Genomic DNA, 20,798 nt, shown 5'->3' on the forward strand with positions numbered 1-20,798 from the left:
CCGTTTTCCTTTCTCTCTCTCTCTCTCTTTCTCTCTCTCTCTCTCACTCACTCACTCACTCACTCACTCACACACACACACACACACACACACACACACACACACACACACACACACACACACACACACACACATGCAAAACACACACACACACGCAAAACACCCACCCACCAAACAAAGACAGGTTTAGACAGGAAACAGATAGTAGTCTGGACAATTACCAGACCTGAGGGAATGACAGAGGAGGATGGACATTCTACACACCCAGACATCAGTTTATCTTCATTCGAAACTCACTGACACAATGTATACAGTCACATGGACATGTAGGACACGGTTTCTTCTATATATCTCTCTCCATGTCTTTGCCTCTGTCCTCACCTCCCACTTTTTTTCTCCCTCTCTCCCCTCTTCCTCTCTACCTCTCTCTTGCTCTCTTTCTGTCCCTCCCTGCCTCCCATTTCTCTGTCTGTCTCTGTAATTCCCTCCTTTCATCACTCACTTATTTCCCATTTTTCTCAGCATTTTTCCTTCCCTCTCTTGCCCTCCTTTCTCTGACTTTTCTCTTCTCATTTTCTTTTTAGTTATCATATAACAAGGATGCTTGCCAGCAGACATTTTAATATTTATTTTATTACCTCCTTTTCCTCTTTAATCCAGATATCAGATATCTGTTATGTGGAAGACAGCTGTGCAGCCAGTGGTTTTTATTGCAGTAAACATTATGCAATATTCTATATTTCTTTAGTTTCAGTGGCAGGGCCGGATGAGCGATAAACACAGGCTGTTGTATATACATGAAAGAACACACGCACAACCACATCTCTCAGTCTTACATATCCATTTATTGTTATGGACGAAGGTCTAAATATTTTGAATTATTTTCAAACAATTACCCACCCTCAGATTAGGGTCTGGCCTACGACTCAATTTGATAATAAACTGTTCTTTCTTATGTGTCTCTATCAGTTTAACTGATCTGTTCTCTGTTTTCTCTCTGCAGGTTACGTGTAACTGTTTCACCATCAGTGATGCAGAACTGCAAGAGATTGGAGTAGGACTCTACCCCAGGTGAGAGACAGACAGAGCAACACCAGCTGACAGGAGCTAATGCATTATTAAAGGTCTAGACGCAGGGCCTGAGCTTCCTTCTGCAGGGTCCAACCACCCCTAGACTTCCTTCTGCAGGGTCCAACCACCCCTAGACTTCCTTCTACAGGGTCCAACCACCCCTAGACTTCCTTCTGCAGGGTCCAACCACCCCTAGACTTCCTTCTGCAGGGTCCAACCACCCCTAGACTTCCTTCTACAGGGTCCAACCACCCCTAGACTTCCTTCTGCAGGGTCCAACCACCCCTAGACTTCCTTCTGCAGGGTCCAACCACCCCTAGACTTCCTTCTGCAGGGTCCAACCACCCCTAGACTTCCTTCTGCAGGGTCCAACCACCCCTAGACTTCCTTCTGCAGGGTCCAACCACCCCTAGACTTCCTTCTGCAGGGTCCAACCACCCCTAGACTTCCTTCTGCAGGGTCCAACCACCCATAGACTTCCTTCTGCAGGGTCCTCTCCTCTGAAAATGTCACTCATAGAGGTTTATCTCCCCATCTAAACATCTGATTCTGAAATTAGTCAAACATTTAAACTAATTTTGTTACTAATTTTCTCTACATAGGAATCTATATACTTATGGGGACACATTATTTATTTCAAAATCCTGTATTCACTCACCTAACCCCAAATATGAACCCTAATCCCAAATGCAAAACCTAAACACTTCACCTAACCCTAAACCTAACCCCAACTCTAACACATTACCTTAACAACAATAACACAAATTGTAACTTTTTGCTTGAATTTAATTGTTTGAGAGAAGCATTCAGGTGTTACAAATAAGGCTCCCCTAGTAACATCATTAACAAGTTGTCAGTGGGATTTTTTTTTAACTGGGTCGGTCTCTCTCTGTCTCTCTCTGTCTGTCTCTCTGTCGGAAGTGCTGTTCATTTTCAACTTCTCTTGAATCACAGTGTTTAGAAAATGTCTCTTCTCTGACCACCCATGTTTTTGTATGATGTCCTGTCTATGATGTTATAGCCAGGCTATGGTCACTGAGTCCTGTCTCTTTAGCCAGGCTATGGTCACTGAGTCTTGTCTCTTTAGCCAGGCTATGGTCACTGAGTCCTGTCTCTTTAGCCAGGCTATGGTCACTGAGTCCTGTCTCTTTAGCCAGGCTATGGTCACTGAGTCCTCTCTTTAGCCAGGCTATGGTCACTGAGTCTTGTCTCTTTAGCCAGGCTATGGTCACGGAGTCCTGTCTCTGTAGCCAGGCTATGGTCACGGAGTCCTGTCTCTGTAGCCAGGCTATGGTCACGGAGTCCTGTCTCTGTAGCCAGGCTATGGTCACTGAGTCCTGTCTCTTTAGCCAGGCTATGGTCACTGAGTCCTGTCTCTTTAGCCAGGCTATGGTCATTGAGTCCTCTCTTTAGCCAGGCTATGGTCACTGACTCTGTTAGTAGCTTTCTTTTTTATATTATTTGATATATACAAGGTGTTCTGTTAACTTGATATCTCTATTTAGAATTTAGTAGCATTGAGGTTTTTGATTACATTTGATTTCATTTTGCCAATGTAAGCATTTTGGATAGATATTTAAATTTGTTTGAGTTTTGTTACTGAAGGTCTAATGTTTGGATTTAGCTGATGCTTCTGGGCTGACTGCTTTATCTCTCTGTCTTTGTGTCTCTGTCAGTCTCAGTCTCTCTCTCCAGCCTCATAATATGTACTTTTTGTCTGACAGTGGCATCTTTTAGGAAGAATGAGAGAGGAAGAGGGGAGAGGTGGGTAAGGAAACCCAGAGAGATTAAAGGAGATGTTTATCTGTTGACGTGTTAGATAATTATACAGCTCAGAGAGGCGGTGGAGGGAGAGAAAGTGGTGAGAAAGACAATCGAGGAAAGTCAAGTGTGTTTGCTTGTCATGTGTACAGTTTGGAAGTGTGTATAGGTGGTGTGTGTGTGTGTTTGTATATGTGGTGTGTGTGTGTGTATAGGTGATGTGTGTGTGTGTGTGTGTATAGGTGATGTGTGTGTGTGTATAGGTGATGTGTGTGTGTGTGTGTGTGTATAGGTGATGTGTGTGTGTGTGTGTGTGTATAGGTGATGTGTATGTGTGTGTATAGGTGGTGTGTGTGTGTGTGTGTGTGTATGTATAGGTGATGTGTGTGTGTGTATGTATAGGTGATGTGTGTGTGTGTGTGTGTGTTTGTATAGGTGATGTGTGTGTGTGTGTGTGTTTGTATAGGTGATGTGTGTGTGTGTATGTATAGGTGATGTGTGTGTGTGTGTATGTATAGGTGATGTGTGTGTGTGTGTGTATGTATAGGTGATGTGTGTGTGTGTTTGTATAGGTGATGTGTGTGTGTGTGTTTGTATAGGTGATGTGTGTGTGTGTATGTATAGGTGATGTGTGTGTGTGTGTGTGTGTATAGGTGATGTGTATGTGTGTGTATAGGTGGTGTGTGTGTGTGTGTGTGTGTATGTATAGGTGATGTGTGTGTGTGTGTGTGTGTGTGTATGTATAGGTGATGTGTGTGTGTGTGTGTATGTATAGGTGATGTGTGTGTGTGTGTGTGTGTATAGGTGATGTGTATGTGTGTGTATAGGTGGTGTGTGTGTGTGTGTGTGTGTATGTATAGGTGATGTGTGTGTGTGTATGTATAGGTGATGTGTGTGTGTGTGTGTGTATGTATAGGTGATGTGTGTGTGTGTGTGTATGTATAGGTGATGTGTGTGTGTGTATGTATAGGTGATGTGTGTGTGTGTGTGTTTGTATAGGTGATGTGTGTGTGTGTGTGTATGTATAGGTGATGTGTGTGTGTGTGTGTGTGTGTGTGTATAGGTGATGTGTATGTGTGTGTATAGGTGGTGTGTGTGTGTGTGTGTGTGTGTATGTATAGGTGATGTGTGTGTGTGTGTGTATGTATAGGTGATGTGTGTGTGTGTATGTATAGGTGATGTGTGTGTGTGTGTGTGTATGTATAGGTGATGTGTGTGTGTGTGTGTGTGTGTGTGTTTGTATAGGTGATGTGTGTGTGTGTGTGTGTTTGTATAGGTGATGTGTGTGTGTGTGTGTGTATGTATAGGTGATGTGTGTGTGTGTGTGTGTGTGTGTATGTATATAGGTGATGTGTGTGTGTATAGGTGATGTGTGTGTGTGTGTGTATAGGTGGTGTGTGTGTGAGTGTGTATAGGATATTCTGACCAGGGCACGGCTCATGTTGGAGGAGAGAAGTGTGATTTTCTACAGCAGTAGTACACCCAGGACCCTAACCCAGGACAGCGTTGTGGTATTTAGACTAATCCCTTGTTCAGGTCTGGTGAATATGGGGATCAGGGCTGTCACAACCCTGCATGTTATACTGACACACATACCTCATAGACTACACACACACCATCTACATGAGCACATACACACACCATCTACACACACACACACACACACACCATCTACACACACACCATCAACACACACACACACCATCAACACACACACACCAGGTATACACACACGCACCTTAATACACATACACACTTCTACATACGCACACACCACCTATGCACACACAAACACCACGTATACATGCACACACCACCCACACACACATCCCATTTGCATGCCCCCACATCACCTATATATACACACACACACACACTACTCAGCATGTATTTTCTAACCCTTGGGGGGGTTAAGGTTAGGGGTATAAGGGGTGTTAAGGTTAGGGGTATAAGGGGGTTGAGTTTAGGGGTATAAGGGGTGTTAAGGTTAGGGGTATAAGGGGGTTGAGTTTAGGGGTATAAGGGGTGTTTAGGTTAGGGGTATAAGGGGTGTTTAGGTTAGGGGTATAAGGGGTGTTAAGGTTAGGGGTATAAGGGGTGTTAAGGTTAGGGGTATAAGGGGTGTTAAGGTTAGGGGTATAAGGGGTGTTTAGGTTAGGGGTATAAGGGGTGTTAAGGTTAGGGGTATAAGGGAGTTGAGTTTAGGGGTATAAGGGGTGTTAAGGTTAGGGGTATAAGGGGTGTTTAGGTTAGGGGTATAAGGGGGTTGAGTTTAGGGGTATAAGGGGTGTTAAGGTTAGGGGTATAAGGGGTGTTTAGGTAAGGGGTATAAGGGAGTTGAGTTTAGGGGTATAAGGGGGTTGAGTTTAGGGGTATAAGGGGGTTGAGTTTAGGGGTTAGAAAAACATCTTTAATGGCAATCCATTAGTCTGTATGTGTCTGTTTGTTTGTTTGTGTGTGTGTCTGTCACACAGTCACAAAATGGGCTTTTATTCAGGACCTTGCTCTGCCTATTGGTTTTTGTTGGTTGCGTAGCAACAAACAGCCTCCTCCTTTTTAAAGAAAGAAGGGGGTTTTTCCTGACCTGCCTCTCGCCCTGTCCTCACATTCCCATTACCTGTACCTCTCAGTCTCATCATTTAATTTTTAGGTACAGTTTCATTTAATGTGTGTGTGTGTGTGGACATTTCTTATTATATAGTTGTTAGGGTTGTATATTTATCACGTGCCCTTAAAGGCTTACTGAGCTTCATGTGGAGAGCTTCAAATAAAGAGGTATAATGAACTGTCTGCATTGCTAGCTAAGCATTGGTTGACAAAACTCTCTTTGACAAGTGCTATTGACTATTTGAAAATTCTGTTTATGGATGGATGGCTTATATTCTTTTTATTTCACTAGAATGTCTGTAAGTATGAAAAAAATTAAACTTTTATTACACAAATTACAAAAATGTACTTTTTGGAGTTGTAATGATATACATTTGATATACAGCGTGTCAGTTTGGACTGTGAGAATACTGTGTCTTTCTGTCGGTTTAGAGTGACTAGTAATGTTAAGAAATTGTTGGTTAGGTACTTGGTTAGAAGTGGTAATGTTGAGGTGAATAATTGGTTAGGTACTTGGTTAGAAGCGGTAATGTTGAGGTGAATAATTGGTAAGGTACTTGGTTAGAAGTGGTAATGTTGAGGTGAATAATTGGTAAGGTACTTGGTTAGAAGCAGTAATGTTGAGGTGAATAATTGGTTAGGTACTTGGTTAGAAGCAGTAATGTTGAGGTGAATAATTGGTTAGGTACTTGGTTAGAAGCAATCAATCAAATGTATTTATAAAGCTGTTTTTACATCAGCAGTTGTCACTAAGTGCTTTTAGAAAACACCCAGCCTTAAACCCCAAGGAGCAAACAACAGTAGTGTTGAATTTCAGTGGCTAGGAAAAACTCCCTAAGAAGGCCAAAATTTAGGAAGAAACCTAGAGAGAAACTAGGCACAGAGGGGTGAGCAGTCCTTTTCTGGCTCTGCCGAGTGAATATATATATATAAAGAATACAAATTGTAATAATTAATTAATGCATGTGGGCTGAGTCCAGAGTCTATTTAAACCTAGTCCAGGTCGGAAGCATGACCAGATGGACAAGGACAGGGACAACATGGGGGGAGGGGGGGGGGGGGGTCAGCACAGTAGCAGCTAAAATCATCACCTATCATGTTGATCAACACAACCAGGAGGACTTTGGACAGGGACAGTAACGAGTCTTTCAAGCCTGGTACTCCTCAGGTGTGGGCCAAGACCTCATGTCCTCCTAATTTAAAACAGGGCAGGAGACAGGGAAAATTTAGAAAATGCATTTCTTAGATCTACAAGGATTTACAATGGAGAAGGAGAAATGACCCTACTCCCCCAGCGTAAGACCTTGTGGCTGAGACAGGGGGGTCCAGTGACACTGTGGCCCTATCTGGGGGAGGACCCGGACAGGGCCACAACAAGCCAGTGACTCTGCCCCCGAATGGCATTGGAGGGAGGGCATCCCAGTGGCGATGAGAGCCCACCTGGCACGACTGCAAGGGTGGACAGTATCAAGCCTACTAGTCACCTTCACGCCCCCGGGCCAGGCTACACCTAATTATAAACCGTACTGTAGAGATGAGTTTTTAGTAGACACTTGAAAGTTTGCACTGAGTTTGCATTTCTAACCTTAATTGGCAGTAGTGGAGCTCTATGAGAAAAGGCCCTGCCGCCAGCTGTTTGTTTAGAAATTCTAGGTACAATTAAAAGGCCTGAATCTTGCGATCGTAGGTTACGTGTAGGTATGTATGGCTTGCTCATTTCAGCAATGCAAGTAGGAGCAAGTCCATTTATTGATTTATAGGTTAACAATAAAACCTCAGCCCTAATCCTAACAGGCAGACCAGTGTAAAGAGGCTAGTTCTGGAGTAATGTGTTCAAATTGTTTTGTTCTAGTTTCTAGCAGCTGTGTGCGGCACTAATTGAAGTTTATTTATTGATTTATCAGGATAACTGAAAAGAAGAGCATTGCAGTAATCTAATCTATAAGTAACAAAAGCATGGATTTGTTTTTCTGCATCAGTTTTTGATAGAAAGTTAAAGATTTTTGCAATGTTTTGAAGATGAAAATAAGCAACTCTTGAGACATATTTTATATGTTCATCAAAGGAGAGGTCAGGGTCAAGGGTAACGCTAAAGTTTCTTACAGTTTTTTGGGATACGACCATGCAGCCATCGAGGTTCACAGTGAGATCTGCCAACAAAGCTGTTTGTTTCTTGGGTCCTAAAACGAGCATTTCTGTTTTTCTTGAGTTTTAAAGCAAGAAGTTCTCTTTCCTCCACTCATTAATATCTGAAATGCATGCTTCCAAAGTAGCACATTTTGGGGCTTCTCCATGCTTCATTGAAATATATAACTGTGTGTCATCAGCATAACAGTGAAAATGTACATTGTGATTTTGGATTACATCATCCAGGGGCAGCATATATAGTGAGAACAATAATGGGCCCAGAACCGAGCCTTGAGGAACACCAAAGCATACCTTTGATTTGTCAGATGATATGCCATCCACACCCCCTAACCCCCTCCAACACCTCCCTAACCCTCCTCCAACACCCCCCTAACCCCTGTCTCTGTTCGCAGTATGTCGTTGCTGAACCATGACTGCAGGCCCAGCTGTGTGATGCTGTTTCAGGGGAAAACCCTCCAACTTCGAGCCATCAGGGACATCCAACCCACTGAGGAGGTAGTCTGTCTGTCTATATCTGTCTGTCTATATCAATCAAATCAATCAATCAAATGTATTTATAAAGCCGTTTTTCAACAGCAGTTGTCACAAAGTGCTTTACAGAGACACCCGGCCTTAAACCCCAAGAAGCAAACAACAGTAGTGTTGGATTTCAGTGGCTAGGAAAAATTCCCTAAGAAGGCCAAATTTTAGGAAGAAACCTAGAGAGGACCCAGGCTCAGAGCAGTGACCAGTCCTCTTCTGGCTGTGCCAGGTGAGATATTAAGAGTCCAATTGGAATAATAAATACATTTATCTGGGCTAAATCCAGAGTCTATTTGATTCTAGACTAGGTCAAAAGTATGACCAGATGGACAAGGTCAGGGACAGCAACGGCCCCCCAAACCAGGTACTCCGCAGGTGTGGACCAGGACCTCATCTCCTCCTAAAATGTAAAACTGGAGGAGACTTAAAAAAGTTAGAAGTGCATTCCTCATATCCCCCAGCACAATAATATAGCAGCGAAACACCTTGGAAATGAGACGGGGGGGGTCCGGCGACACTGTGGCCCTACCCGGGGGAGGCCCCGGACAGGGCCCCACAGGCAGGAAATCAATCCACCCACATTGTGCATCAACCAAAGGGACACCCACCAACCGCAATCCCCCTGAATGAGGGCCGAGTAGCCCACCTGGCAAGACAGCAAGGGTGGACAGTATCAAGCCTACTGGTCACCTTCACGCCCCCAGGCCAGGCTACACCTAATTATAAACCGTACTGTAGAGATTAGTTTTTAGTAGACACTTGAAAGTTTGCACTGAGTTTGCATTTCTAACCTTAATTGGCAGATCATTCCACAGTAGTGGAGCTCTATGAGAAAAGGCCCTGCCGCCAGCTGTTTGTTTAGAAATTCTAGGTACAATTAAAAGGCCTGCATCTTGCGATCATAGGTTACGTGTAGGTATGTATGGCTGGATAATTTCAGCAAGGTAAGTAGGAGCAAGTCCATGTATTGATTTATAGGATAAGAGTAAAACCTTAAAATCAGCCCTAACCCTAACAGGCAGCCAATGTAAGGATGCCAGGACAGGAGTAATGTGTTCAAATTTTTTTGTTTTAATAAGGATTCTAGCAGCCGTGTGCAGCACTAATTGAAGTTTATTTATTAATTTGTCTGGATAACCAAAGAGAAGAGCATTGCAGTAATCTAGTCTAGAAGTAACGAAAGCATGGATCAATTTTTCTGCATCAGTTTTTGATAGAAAGTTTCTAATTCATGCAATGTTTCGAAGATGAAAATAAGCAATTCTTGAGACATATTTTATAAATAATTATATATAAATATTCAAAGGAGAGGTCAGGGTCAAGGGTAACGCCAAGGTTTCTTACAGTTTTTTGGGATATGACCATGCAGCCGTCGAGGTTCATAGTGAGATCTGCTAACAACGCTCTTTGTTTCTTGGGTCCTAAAACAAGCATTTTTATTTTCCTTGAGTTTAAGAGCAAGAAATTCTCTGTAATCCACTTCCTAATATCTGAAACGCATGCTTCCAAAGTAGCTAATTTAGGGGCTTCTCCATGCTTCATTGAAATATATAACTGTGTGTCATCAGCATAACAGTGGAAGTTTACATTGTGATTTCGGATTACATCGCCCAGAGGGAGCATAAATAGTGAGAACAATAATGGGCCCAGAACCGAGCCTTGAGGAACACCAAAGCATACCTTTGACTTGTCAGAGGATATGCCATCCACACTAACAAACTGATATATTTCAGATAAATAAGATTTAAACCAGGCTAGAACATGTCCACGTAGCCCAATATGGGTTTCCAGTCTCTCTAAGAGAAGGGAGTGATCAATAGTGTCAAAAGCAGCACTAAGATCAAGAAGCAACAGGACGGATGCGGAACCTTTGTCTGAGGCCATTAGAAGGTCATTTGTTACCTTCACGAGTGCAATCTCAGTACTATGATGGGATCTAAAACCGGACTGGAGTATTTCATAAATGTTTTTTGTCTTTAGGAAGGCATTCAGTTGTTGGGAAACACATTTTTCTAACCCTAACCCATTTTGCCTCAGTAGCCATGTTGCCATAGTTTCCAAACAAATACTAACGGCCGTCTAAAGGCTAAAGATTTAAAAGAAAATCACTTTCAAATTATAATTAGCTTGCTAGCTAGCAATATTATTCACTCTTAATTACATTGTTAATGTTTTATGTTTTCGCTTCTTTATTTTCAATTGCCTGGTAATATTAGTTATTTTTTAATGTATGTTTTAATCTGCTTATCTCACACTTAACAACAAAACCATTTGAATGAGTCAGAAGAATTCAGCTGTTGTTTTCCACCATGACTCTAACGCTGTCTCTTTATCCCTCTCTTACTCTCTCCTCTTTTCTTCTTTCTCCATTTTCTTTCTCTCTCTTTCTCTAATAGGTGACTATTAGTTATATAGGTGTGTTGCTTCCTACCAGAGAGAGACAGACTCAGTTAATGGAACAGTATCATTTCAGCTGCCAGTGTGGACTATGCAGCACTGCAGAATTGGTAAGAGACATGCGCGCACACACACACAGACAACTCACTCACACATGTAGACGACTCACACACACACACACACACACACAGATGCACACACAGACAACTCACTCACACATGTAGACAACTCTCACACACACACACAAATGCACACACAGACAGACACACTGTTCCCTGTGTGTCGACCTGCTGTGACCCACAGGTTATCCTCTCACTCTTTCATCCATCCCTATTTCTCCTAACCCTGTCCTTATCTTTATCCTACTGTCCACACTCTTTCACGCCTCTTCTCATCCACTTTCCCTCCACCTGTCACTTCTTTTCACATCCTGCAAAAACACAAAAAATGACACCACCACTCCACCACTCCACCACTTGTCTAATTCTGTACTAATCTTCATCTATCTTATTCTCCATCTCGGTCTCCTGCTCTGTCTCCCGTTCCGTCTCTGTCTCCCGTTCCGTCTCTGTCTCCCGTTCCGTCTCTGTCTCCCGTTCCGTCTCTGTCTCCCGCTCTGTCTCTCTGTCTCCCGTTCCGTCTCTGTCTCCCATTTCGTCTCTGTCTTCCGCTCTGTCTCTCTGTCTCCTGTTCTGTCTCTGTTTCCCGCTCTGTCTCTCTGTCTCCCGCTCTGTCTCTCTGTCTCCCGCTCTGTCTCTCTGTCTCCCGTTCTGTCTCTGTTTCCCGCTCTGTCTCTCTGTCTCCCGTTCCGTCTCTGTCTCCTGCTCTGTCTCTCTGTCTCCCGTTCTGTCTCTGTCTCCCGCTGTCTCTCTGTCTCCCATTCCGTCTCTGTCTCCCGCTGTCTCTCTGTCTCCCGTTCCGTCTCTGTCTCCCGCTCTGTCTCTCTGTCTCCCGCTCTGTCTCTCTGTCTCCCGCTCTGTCTCTCTGTCTCCCGTTCCGTCTCTGTCTCCCGTTCCGTCTCTGTCTCCCGCTCTGTCTCTCTGTCTCCCGTTCCGTCTCTGTCTCCCGCTCTGTCTCTCTGTCTCCCGTTCCGTCTCTGTCTCCCGCTCTGTCTCTCTGTCTCCCGTTCCGTCTCTGTCTCCCGCTCTGTCTCTCTGTCTCCTGTTCTGTCTCTGTTTCCCGCTCTGTCTCTCTGTCTCCCGTTCCGTCTCTGTCTCTCTCTCTGTCTCCTGCTCTGTCTCTCTGTCTCCCGTTCTGTCTCTGTCTCCCGCTTTCTCTCTGTCTCCCGTTCCGTCTCTGTCTCCCGCTCTGTCTCTCTGTCTCCCATTCCGTCTCTGTCTCCTGCTATGTCTCTCTGTCTCCCGTTCTGTCTCTGTCTCCCGCTGTCTCTCTGTCTCCCGTTCCGTCTCTGTCTCCCGCTGTCTCTCTGTCTCCCGTTCCGTCTCTGTCTCCCGCTCTGTCTCTCTGTCTCCCGTTCCGTCTCTGTTTCTCGCTCTGTCTCTCCGTCTCTCTGTCTCCCGTTCCGTCTCTGTCTCCTGTTCCGTCTCTGTGTCTCCCGTTCCGTCTCTGTGTCTCCCGTTCCGTCTCTGTGTCTCCCGTTCCGTCTCTGTCTCCCGTTCCGTCTCTGTCTCCCGCTCTGTCTCTCTGTCTCCCGTTCCGTCTCTGTTTCTCGCTGTCTCCACCATGTATACTAACGTATAATTGAAACATGATCAACATTGATAAAGTGCAATTTACACATTCATTGTCAGCGTAGTAAAGTTTAATATACACATTCATTTTCAGCATAGTAAAGTTTAATATACACATTCATTGTCAGCATAGGAAAGTTCAATATACACATTCATTGTCAGTGAAATAAAGATTAATTAGCACATTCATTGTCAGCGTAGTAAAGTTTAATTAACACATTAATTGTCAGTGTCATAAATTATTGTCAGTGTAGCCAAATGTAATGGCACATTCTAGTAGTAGAAGTAAAGTGTAATTAGTACATTCATTGTCAGCAGTGTAGATTGTAATTAACATCAATTTGCAGTGTAGTAAAGTGTAATTGACACATTCATTATCAGCATAATAAAATGCAATGTACATATTTATTATAAGCTTAATGAAGTTTAATTAACACAGTAATTGTCAGCATAATAAAGTGTAATTTACAAATTCCTTTACAGTGTAGTAAAGTGTAATTTACACAATAATAATGTGCTTAGTAAAGTGTAATTGACAAATTCCTCTCTCTCTCTCTCTCTCTCGAGATCCCCGTCACTATCTCTCTCTCTCTCTCTCTCTCTCTCTCTCGAGATGATCTCCGTCACTATCTCTCTCTCTCAAGATGATCCCCGTCACTATCTCTCTCTCTCTCTCTCTCAAGATGATCCCCGTCACTATCTCTCTCTCTCTCTCTCTCAAGATGATCCCCGTCACTATCTCTCTCTCTCTCTCTCTCAAGATGATCCCCGTCACTATCTCTCTCTCTCTTGAGATCCCCGTCACTATCTCTCTCTCTCTCAAGATGATCCCCATCACTATCTCTCTCTCTCTTGAGATCCCCGTCACTATCTCTCTCTCTCTTGAGATCCCCGTCACTATCTCTCTCTCTCTTGAGATCCCCGTCACTATCTCTCTCTCTCTCTCTCTCTCGAGATCCCCGTCACTATCTCTCTCTTTCTCGAGATCCCCGTCACTATCTCTCTCTTTCTCGAGATCCCCGTCACTATCTCACCTCTCTTCTTCTCTCTCTTTCAATTCAATTCAGTAGAATGTATTGACATAGAGAGACCAATTGCAGATAGGCAATAATAATATATATAAAATAAAAACACAAAATATAATATACAGATGTGAAATGTTGGTATCGATTTTGAAAATACAACCGATCTTGGAAAACAAAAAGTTATTTAAGGATAGTGATCATATGAAGCCATTTATTATCACATAGTTGTTTGGCCCTTTTTAAATCATAATGCTAACAGAAATCACCCAAATGGCCCTGATTAAATGTTTACATACCCTTGAATGTTTGGCCTTGTTACAGACAAGGTGACACACACAGGTGAAAATGGCAGTTAAAGATGAATTTCCCACACCTGTGGCTTTTTCAATTGCAATTAGTGTCTGTGTATGAATAGTCAATGAGTATGTTAGCTCTCACATGGATGCACTGAGCAAGCTAGATACTGAGCCTTTACTGCACCAATGCCACTAAAAAGCCTGGTTACAATATGCCCAACAACCATAAGCGCTCTGTTTGGAGAGGGGTCAACAAGGCCTATAGTGAACAGAATATCATCCCCACTGTGAAGCATGGTGGTGGCTCACTGATGTTTTGAGGGTGTTTGAGCTCTAAAGGCACAGGGAATCTTGTGAAAATGTATGGCAAAATGAATGCAGCATTTTATCAGAAAATACTGTCAGAGGATTTGCATTCTTCTGCATGAAAGCGGCGCATGGGACGCTCTTGGACTTTCCAGCATGACAATGACCCTAAGCACAAGGCCAAGTTGACCAGGCCAGTAGTTACAGCAGAAAAAGGTGAAGGTTCTGGAGTGGCCAACACAGTCTCCTGACCTTAATATTATCGAGCCACTCTGGGGAGTTCTCAAACGTGCGGTTCATGCAAGACGACCAAAGTCTTTGCATGACCGGGAGACATTTTGCCAAGAGGAATGGGCAGCTATACCACCTGCAAGAATTCGGGGCCTCATAAACAACTGTTACAAAAGACTCCCCCTGTCACTCTCTCCTCTCTCCCCCTGTCACTCTCTCCTCTCTCCCCCTGTCACTCTCTCCTCTCTCCCCCTGTCACTCTCTCCTCTCTCCCCCTGTCACTCTCTCCTCTCTCCCCCTGTCACTCCTCTCTCTACCTGTCACTCTCTCCTCTCTCCCCCTGTCACTCTCTCCTCTCTCTACCTGTCACTCTCTCCTCTCTCCCCCTGTCACTCTCTCCTCTCTCCCCCTGTCACTCTCTCCTCTCTCCCCCTGTCACTCTCTCCTCTCTCTACCTGTCACTCAATTCAATTTAATTGCTTTATTGGCAGGAAAAACATTGCATAATTATTGCCAAAGCATCAAAGCATTTTTGTGAGATAATAACAAATACTAACTACTAAATACTAAATATATGAAAGTAGAAATAATAATAATAGAATGATAGCTGTTAATAACCATAAAAATAAATACATTTGATTGAAGATAGCAATAAATAATAACATACTATCATAATTTCAGAAATCTACCACAACTATCACTTCCAGTCCCAATCTACCTACTAAATGTATTATAATCAGAGGTGATTTCTGATGGATTCAGGTGTAGTGAGGGTCCCTCAGGCTATAGCAGGAAAATACATATTTGGCTGCATGAGGAGCCATTGGTCCTTTGCCCATTAGTATTTTTTGTTTTCCAAGTGGCTGTAATGATCTAAAAGAGTTTCTTAGTGCAAATATGGAGTTTCTTGGTGCTTCCCTCAGTAAAACAAAAACATAATCTCTGTCTCTATCTCCTCTGTCATGCACTGACCACATTCACACTCCTGTTTGGGTTGCCTTTTTTATGTCTGCCGGTTTCTATTGGCAAGTGATGGTACTTGGTGAGGATCTGTGTCTGTTTCAGAACTCTGACAGAGTGGACATAATCTGAAAATTCATATTCTCTGTTTAGGGTCGGATAGGAGTGATTTTGTTTGGTGAGTCCTTAGATTGGTTTGTGATTGTGTTTATATATTTATTTATTTTGAACCAGTGCTGGTATCAATTTGATTGGTTAAGTCCAGAACCAGCTGACTGAGCGAACTCTTTTCTGGTGTCAGATCTTGGTTTTGAAGTGCTTTGAATTAGAGACTTCAATTTAGGCTTTGTTTTAGGTGTCGAGAATTGTAATGCTCTTTTTTGTTAGCTGAGGGTTTCCTTTGGACTTGTAAGATGTTAGGACAGAATTGTGCATGTAGGAAATCACAGGCTAAACCTTAACCCTTAACCCTCTGCATGGGCTTCAATTGGATTTGTTTTACCTTCCTCTCTCTCTACCAATTACTCTCTGGTCTCTCTCTCTCCTCTCAATTAATTCAATTAAATTCACTTTATTGGCATGGCGCATATGTGTACATATTGCCAAAGTACAATCACAATGTTTGAACAAATTATGAACAAATTTTTGGGCGGCAGGGGTGATAATCAATAGATAAAGAAAACATAATAATATATATATACACTCACCTAAAGGATTATTAGGAACACCATACTAATACTGTTTGACCCCCTTTCGCCTTCAGAACTGCCTTAATTCTACATGGCATTGATTCAACAAGGTGCTGAAAGCACTCTTTAGAAATGTTGGTCCATATTGATAGGATAGCATCTTGCAGTTGATGGAGATTTGTGGGATGCACATCCAGGGCACGAAGCTCCCGTTCCACCACATCCCAAAGATGCTCTATTGGGTTGACATCTGGTGACTGTGGGGGCCATTTCATTACAGTGAGCTCATTGTCATGTTCAAGAAACCAATTTGAAATGATTCAAGCTTTGTGACATGGTGCATTATCCTGCTGGAAGTAGCCATCAGAGGATGGGTACATGGTGGTCATAAAGGGATGGACATGGTCAGAAACAATGCTCAGGTAGGCCGTGGCATTTAAACGATGCCCAATTGGCACTAAGGGGCCTAAAGTGTGCCAAGAAAACATCCCCCACACCATTACACCACCACCAGCCTGCACAGTGGTAACAAGGCATGATGGATACATGTTCTCATTCTGTTCTGAGACTCATCAGACCAGGCAACATTCTTCAAGTCTTCAACTGTCCAATTTTGGTGAGCTTGTGCAAATTGTAGCCTCTTTTTCCTATTTGTAGTGGAGATGAGTGGTACCCGGTGGGGTCTTCTGCTGTTGTAGCCCATCCGCCTCAAGGTTGTGCGTTTTGTGGCTTCACAAATGCTTTGCTGAATACCTCGGTTGTAACAAGTGTTTATTTCAGTCAAAGTTGCTCTTCTATCAGCTTGAATCAGTCGGCCTATTCTCCTCTGACCTCTAGCATCAACGAGGCATTTTTGCCCACAGGACTGCCGCATACTGGATGTTTTTCCCTTTTCACACTATTCTTTGTAAACCCTAGAAATGGTTGTGCGTGAAAATCCCAGTAACTGAGCAGATTGTGAAATATTAGACCGGCCTGTCTGGCACCAACAACCCTGCCACGCTCAAAATTGCTTTCCCATTCTGACATTCAGTTTGGAGTTCAGGAGATTGTCTTGACCAGGACCACACCCCTAAATGCATTGAAGCAACTGCCATGTGATTGGTTGATTTGATATTTGCATTAATGAGAAATTGAACAGGTGTTCCTAATAATCCTTTAGGTGAGTGTATATACACACACATACACACAACAACAGCAAACTAAACACACAGTGGTGGACAACAGTGAGACAGGTGTGTGCTTGGTCAGACACTGTCCCTACATTTGTGGCAGGCAGCAACATCCTGCACTGCCAAAACAGCCCTCCATACTCTCCCCCAAGAGGACAGGCATCAGTAAGATAAAACCTTTTAATGATCTCTTCAAAAATGAATTCCGATAGTTTGATATTTTTTACATTGTGTTCGGCAGTGGAGCTCTCTCTACCAATCACTCTTTCCTCTCACTACCTATTGCTCTCTCTCTCTCACTCTCTCCTCTCTCTCTTCTCTACCTATCAGTCTCTCCTCTCTCACTCTCTTTCTCTACCTGTGACTCTGTCCTCTCTCACTCTCTTTCTCTACATGTCTCGCCCTTCTCCTACTCTCTTTCTGCTCTCCTCTTTGTCTCCTCTTTCACACATTTGCTCCCCCTGTCCTTTTCACTCTTTATTTTCCTTTATCTTTCCATCTGTTTCTTTTTCTCTCCTTTTTTCTTCTGTCTCTCTTTCGGTCTCATTCTCTTCCTTCTTTTTTACTTTCAATCCACTTGACAGTGGTCTTTTGAGATCATATTGGCTTTGTCTGTAGAGTGTTTTAGTATTTTGTTGCCTGAGGCTTACAGGTGGGGCTGTGTGTGAGATTGTTCTCATGCATAGAAAAACACTGTGACAGTATCCAGCAGTGCAGTCAGCATGATGTGTAATGTAAGAGACACTGAAAACCTGGTGTTGGTGCAGAGCACATATACACACACATACACACACCCACGCATACACACATGCACACACATATGCACACATGCACACACACATGCACACATGCACATACGTGTACACACACGCACACACACATACACACACACATACACGCATGCAGACACAAACATACACGTGCACACACATACACACACACACACATACATACACGCATACACATACATGAGCGCACACACATACACATACACACATACACACACAAACACAAATACATGCACACACATATAAATACACGCACACATGCATGCACAAACAAACATACACGTGCACACACACGCATACACATGAACGCAAACACACACGCATGCACACATGCACACACATATGCACACATGCACACACACATGCACACACACATGCACATACGTGTACACACACGCACACACACATACACACACACATACACGCATGCAGACACAAACATACACGTGCACACACATACACACACACACACATACATACACGCATACACATACATGAGCGCACACACATACACATACACACATACACACACAAACACAAATACATGCACACACATATAAATACACGCACACATGCATGCACAAACAAACATACACGTGCACACACACGCATACACATGAACGCAAACACACACGCATGCACACATACGTATACACACACACACGCGCACACATACACATGCACGCAAACACACACACGCTGTCATTCAAAAGTTTGGGGTCACTTAGAAATGTTTTTGTTTTCCATGAAAACATACAACCGCATTTCCAAGACTTAGGACACCTGGTAAAATGCTAATAAAAATAGAATGCAATGATATGAAAATCATTAATCCCTATATTTAATTGAAAACAGTACAAAGACAACCTATCAAATGTGGAAACAGAGAAATGTTATTGTTTTTGGAAAAATACATGCCCGTTTGGAATTTGATACCAGCAACACGTTTCAAAAAAGTTGGGACAGGCATCTTTACCAGTGTTGCATCACCTCTCCTTTTAACAATACTCTGCTGTAGTTTTGAAAGAGAAACGTATTCCCATTCTTGCTTGATATAGGATTTCAGCTGCTGACCAGTTCAGGGTTTAAGGCTGAGTGTTTTGTAAAAGCACTTTGTGACAACTGCTGATGTTAAAATGTATTAATAAATACATTTGATTTATTGATTGATGGATTGATCTTCTTTGTCATTTATTCCGTTCATAATTCATCAAATGTTTTCACTGAGTGACAGGTCTGGGCAGCAGGCATGCCATTTTAACACTCTTTTACTACGGAGCCATGCCGTTGTAATACAGACCTTACGCTGGTGCAGTGGGCCCTGGGTTCCTCCTGGTGCAGGACAATGCCCGGCGTCATGTGGCCAAATTGTGTAGGAAGTTCCCGGATGACGAAGGCATTGATGCCATTAACTGGACCTCACATTTCCCAGACCTGAATCTAATTGAGAACCTCTGGGACGTTATGTATCATGCATCCGACGATGCCAAGTAGCATCACAGACTGTCCAGGAGCTCACTGATGCCCTGATCCAGGTGTAGGAGGCAATCCCCCAGGACATCATCCGGCGTCTCATCAGGAGCTCACTGATGCCCTGATCCAGGTGTAGGAGGCAATCCCCCAGGACATCATCCGGCGTCTCATCAGGAGCTCACTGATGCCCTGATCCAGGTGTAGGAGGAGATCCCCCAGGACATCATCCGGCATCTCATCAGGAGCTCACTGATGCCCTGATCCAGGTGTAGGAGGCGATCCCCCAGGACATCATCCGGCGTCTCATCAGGAGCTCACTGATGCCCTGATCCAGGTGTAGGAGGCGATCCCCCAGGACATCATCCGGCGTCTCATCAGGAGCTCACTGATGCCCTGATCCAGGTGTAGGAGGAGATCCCCCAGGACATCATCCACCGTCTCATCAGGAGCTCACTGATGCCCTGATCCAGGTGTAGGAGGCGATCCCCCAGGACATCATCCGGCGTCTCATCAGGAGCTCACTGATGCCCTGATCCAGGTGTAGGAGGAGATCCCCCAGGACATCATCCGGCGTCTCATCAGGAGCTCACTGATGCCCTGATCCAGGTGTAGGAGGAGATCCCCCAGGACATCATCCGGCGTCTCATCAGGAGCGTGCCCAGACGTTGTCGGGAGTGCATACTGGCACGTGGGGCCATACTACTGAGTCACATAGAGTTATTTGAAGCTTTAAGTTGGGACAGCCTGTGGTTTCAATAGTTTACTTAGAATTTCGGTGTGATCCAGCCATCAATCGCTTGCTGATTTGGGTTTTCATTGATTGTTGTTACGTCATTTTGCGATGTAACACAATGTATTACACAACGAATTGCACAATGTAAAGATTTTTATCTTTAATATATTTTGTTTATCAAGACCCCATGTGTGATTTACGTGTTCCCTGTAGAGTTTAACTTGCATTTTTGAATGCAGCAATGTCCTGTATTGACAGACAATAGTTTTCAGAAGTTTGCCTGAGCCCATACAGTGATGTCCACTACAGAATCGTGTCTGTTTTTAATGCAGTGCCCAAAGATCATGGCCATCCAATATTGGTTTTCAGCCTTGTCCCTTGCATACAGAGATTTCTCTGGATTGTCTGAAACTGTTAATGATTTTATGTACCATAGGTGATGAGATCCCCTATGGAGAACTCTTTGCAATTTTCCATTGAGAAATGTTATTCTTAAATTGTTGCGCTATTTGCCTGTGCAGTCTTTCACAGAGTGGTCTTCTGAAAGACTCATCCTCTCTGGGATGGTCCTTTTATACCCAATAATGTTCCTGACCTGTTGCCAATTAACCTAATTAGTTGTGTGTCCCTTTTTTAAATTTAAATAATAGTTGTGTCCTTTCATCACAGAGTCCTCCATTTGCAGCAATTACAGCCTTGCAATTTGTTGAGGTAATCTGAAGAGATTCGCCCCATGTTTCTTATGCATCTCCCGCACAAGTTGGATTGGCTTGATGGGCACTTCACCACCAGCAAAGCACCCCCAGACCATAACATTGCTTCCACCATTCTTGACAATTGGCATCAAGTTCTCCTTTATCATCTTTTAATTTGGTCTGCGTCTCGCAAATGTTCTTCTTTGTTATCTGAATAACCTCAAACTTAAATT

General features: G+C 43.5%; 1 protein-coding gene across 1 annotated transcript in view; it reads left to right on the top strand.

Moving 5' to 3' along the window:
- The window catches only part of smyd3 (SET and MYND domain containing 3), a 146,859-nt gene that overhangs the window by 92,091 nt on the left and 33,970 nt on the right, over nt 1-20,798 (top strand). Inside the window, 3 exon segments of the mRNA NM_001303768.1 lie at nt 1,004-1,071; nt 7,980-8,082; nt 10,506-10,616. Of these exon segments, the coding sequence (NP_001290697.1) occupies nt 1,004-1,071; nt 7,980-8,082; nt 10,506-10,616 (282 nt within the window).

Source organism: Esox lucius, chromosome 15 (genome assembly GCF_011004845.1).
Source record: "Esox lucius isolate fEsoLuc1 chromosome 15, fEsoLuc1.pri, whole genome shotgun sequence".
NCBI lineage: Eukaryota > Metazoa > Chordata > Actinopteri > Esociformes > Esocidae > Esox > Esox lucius.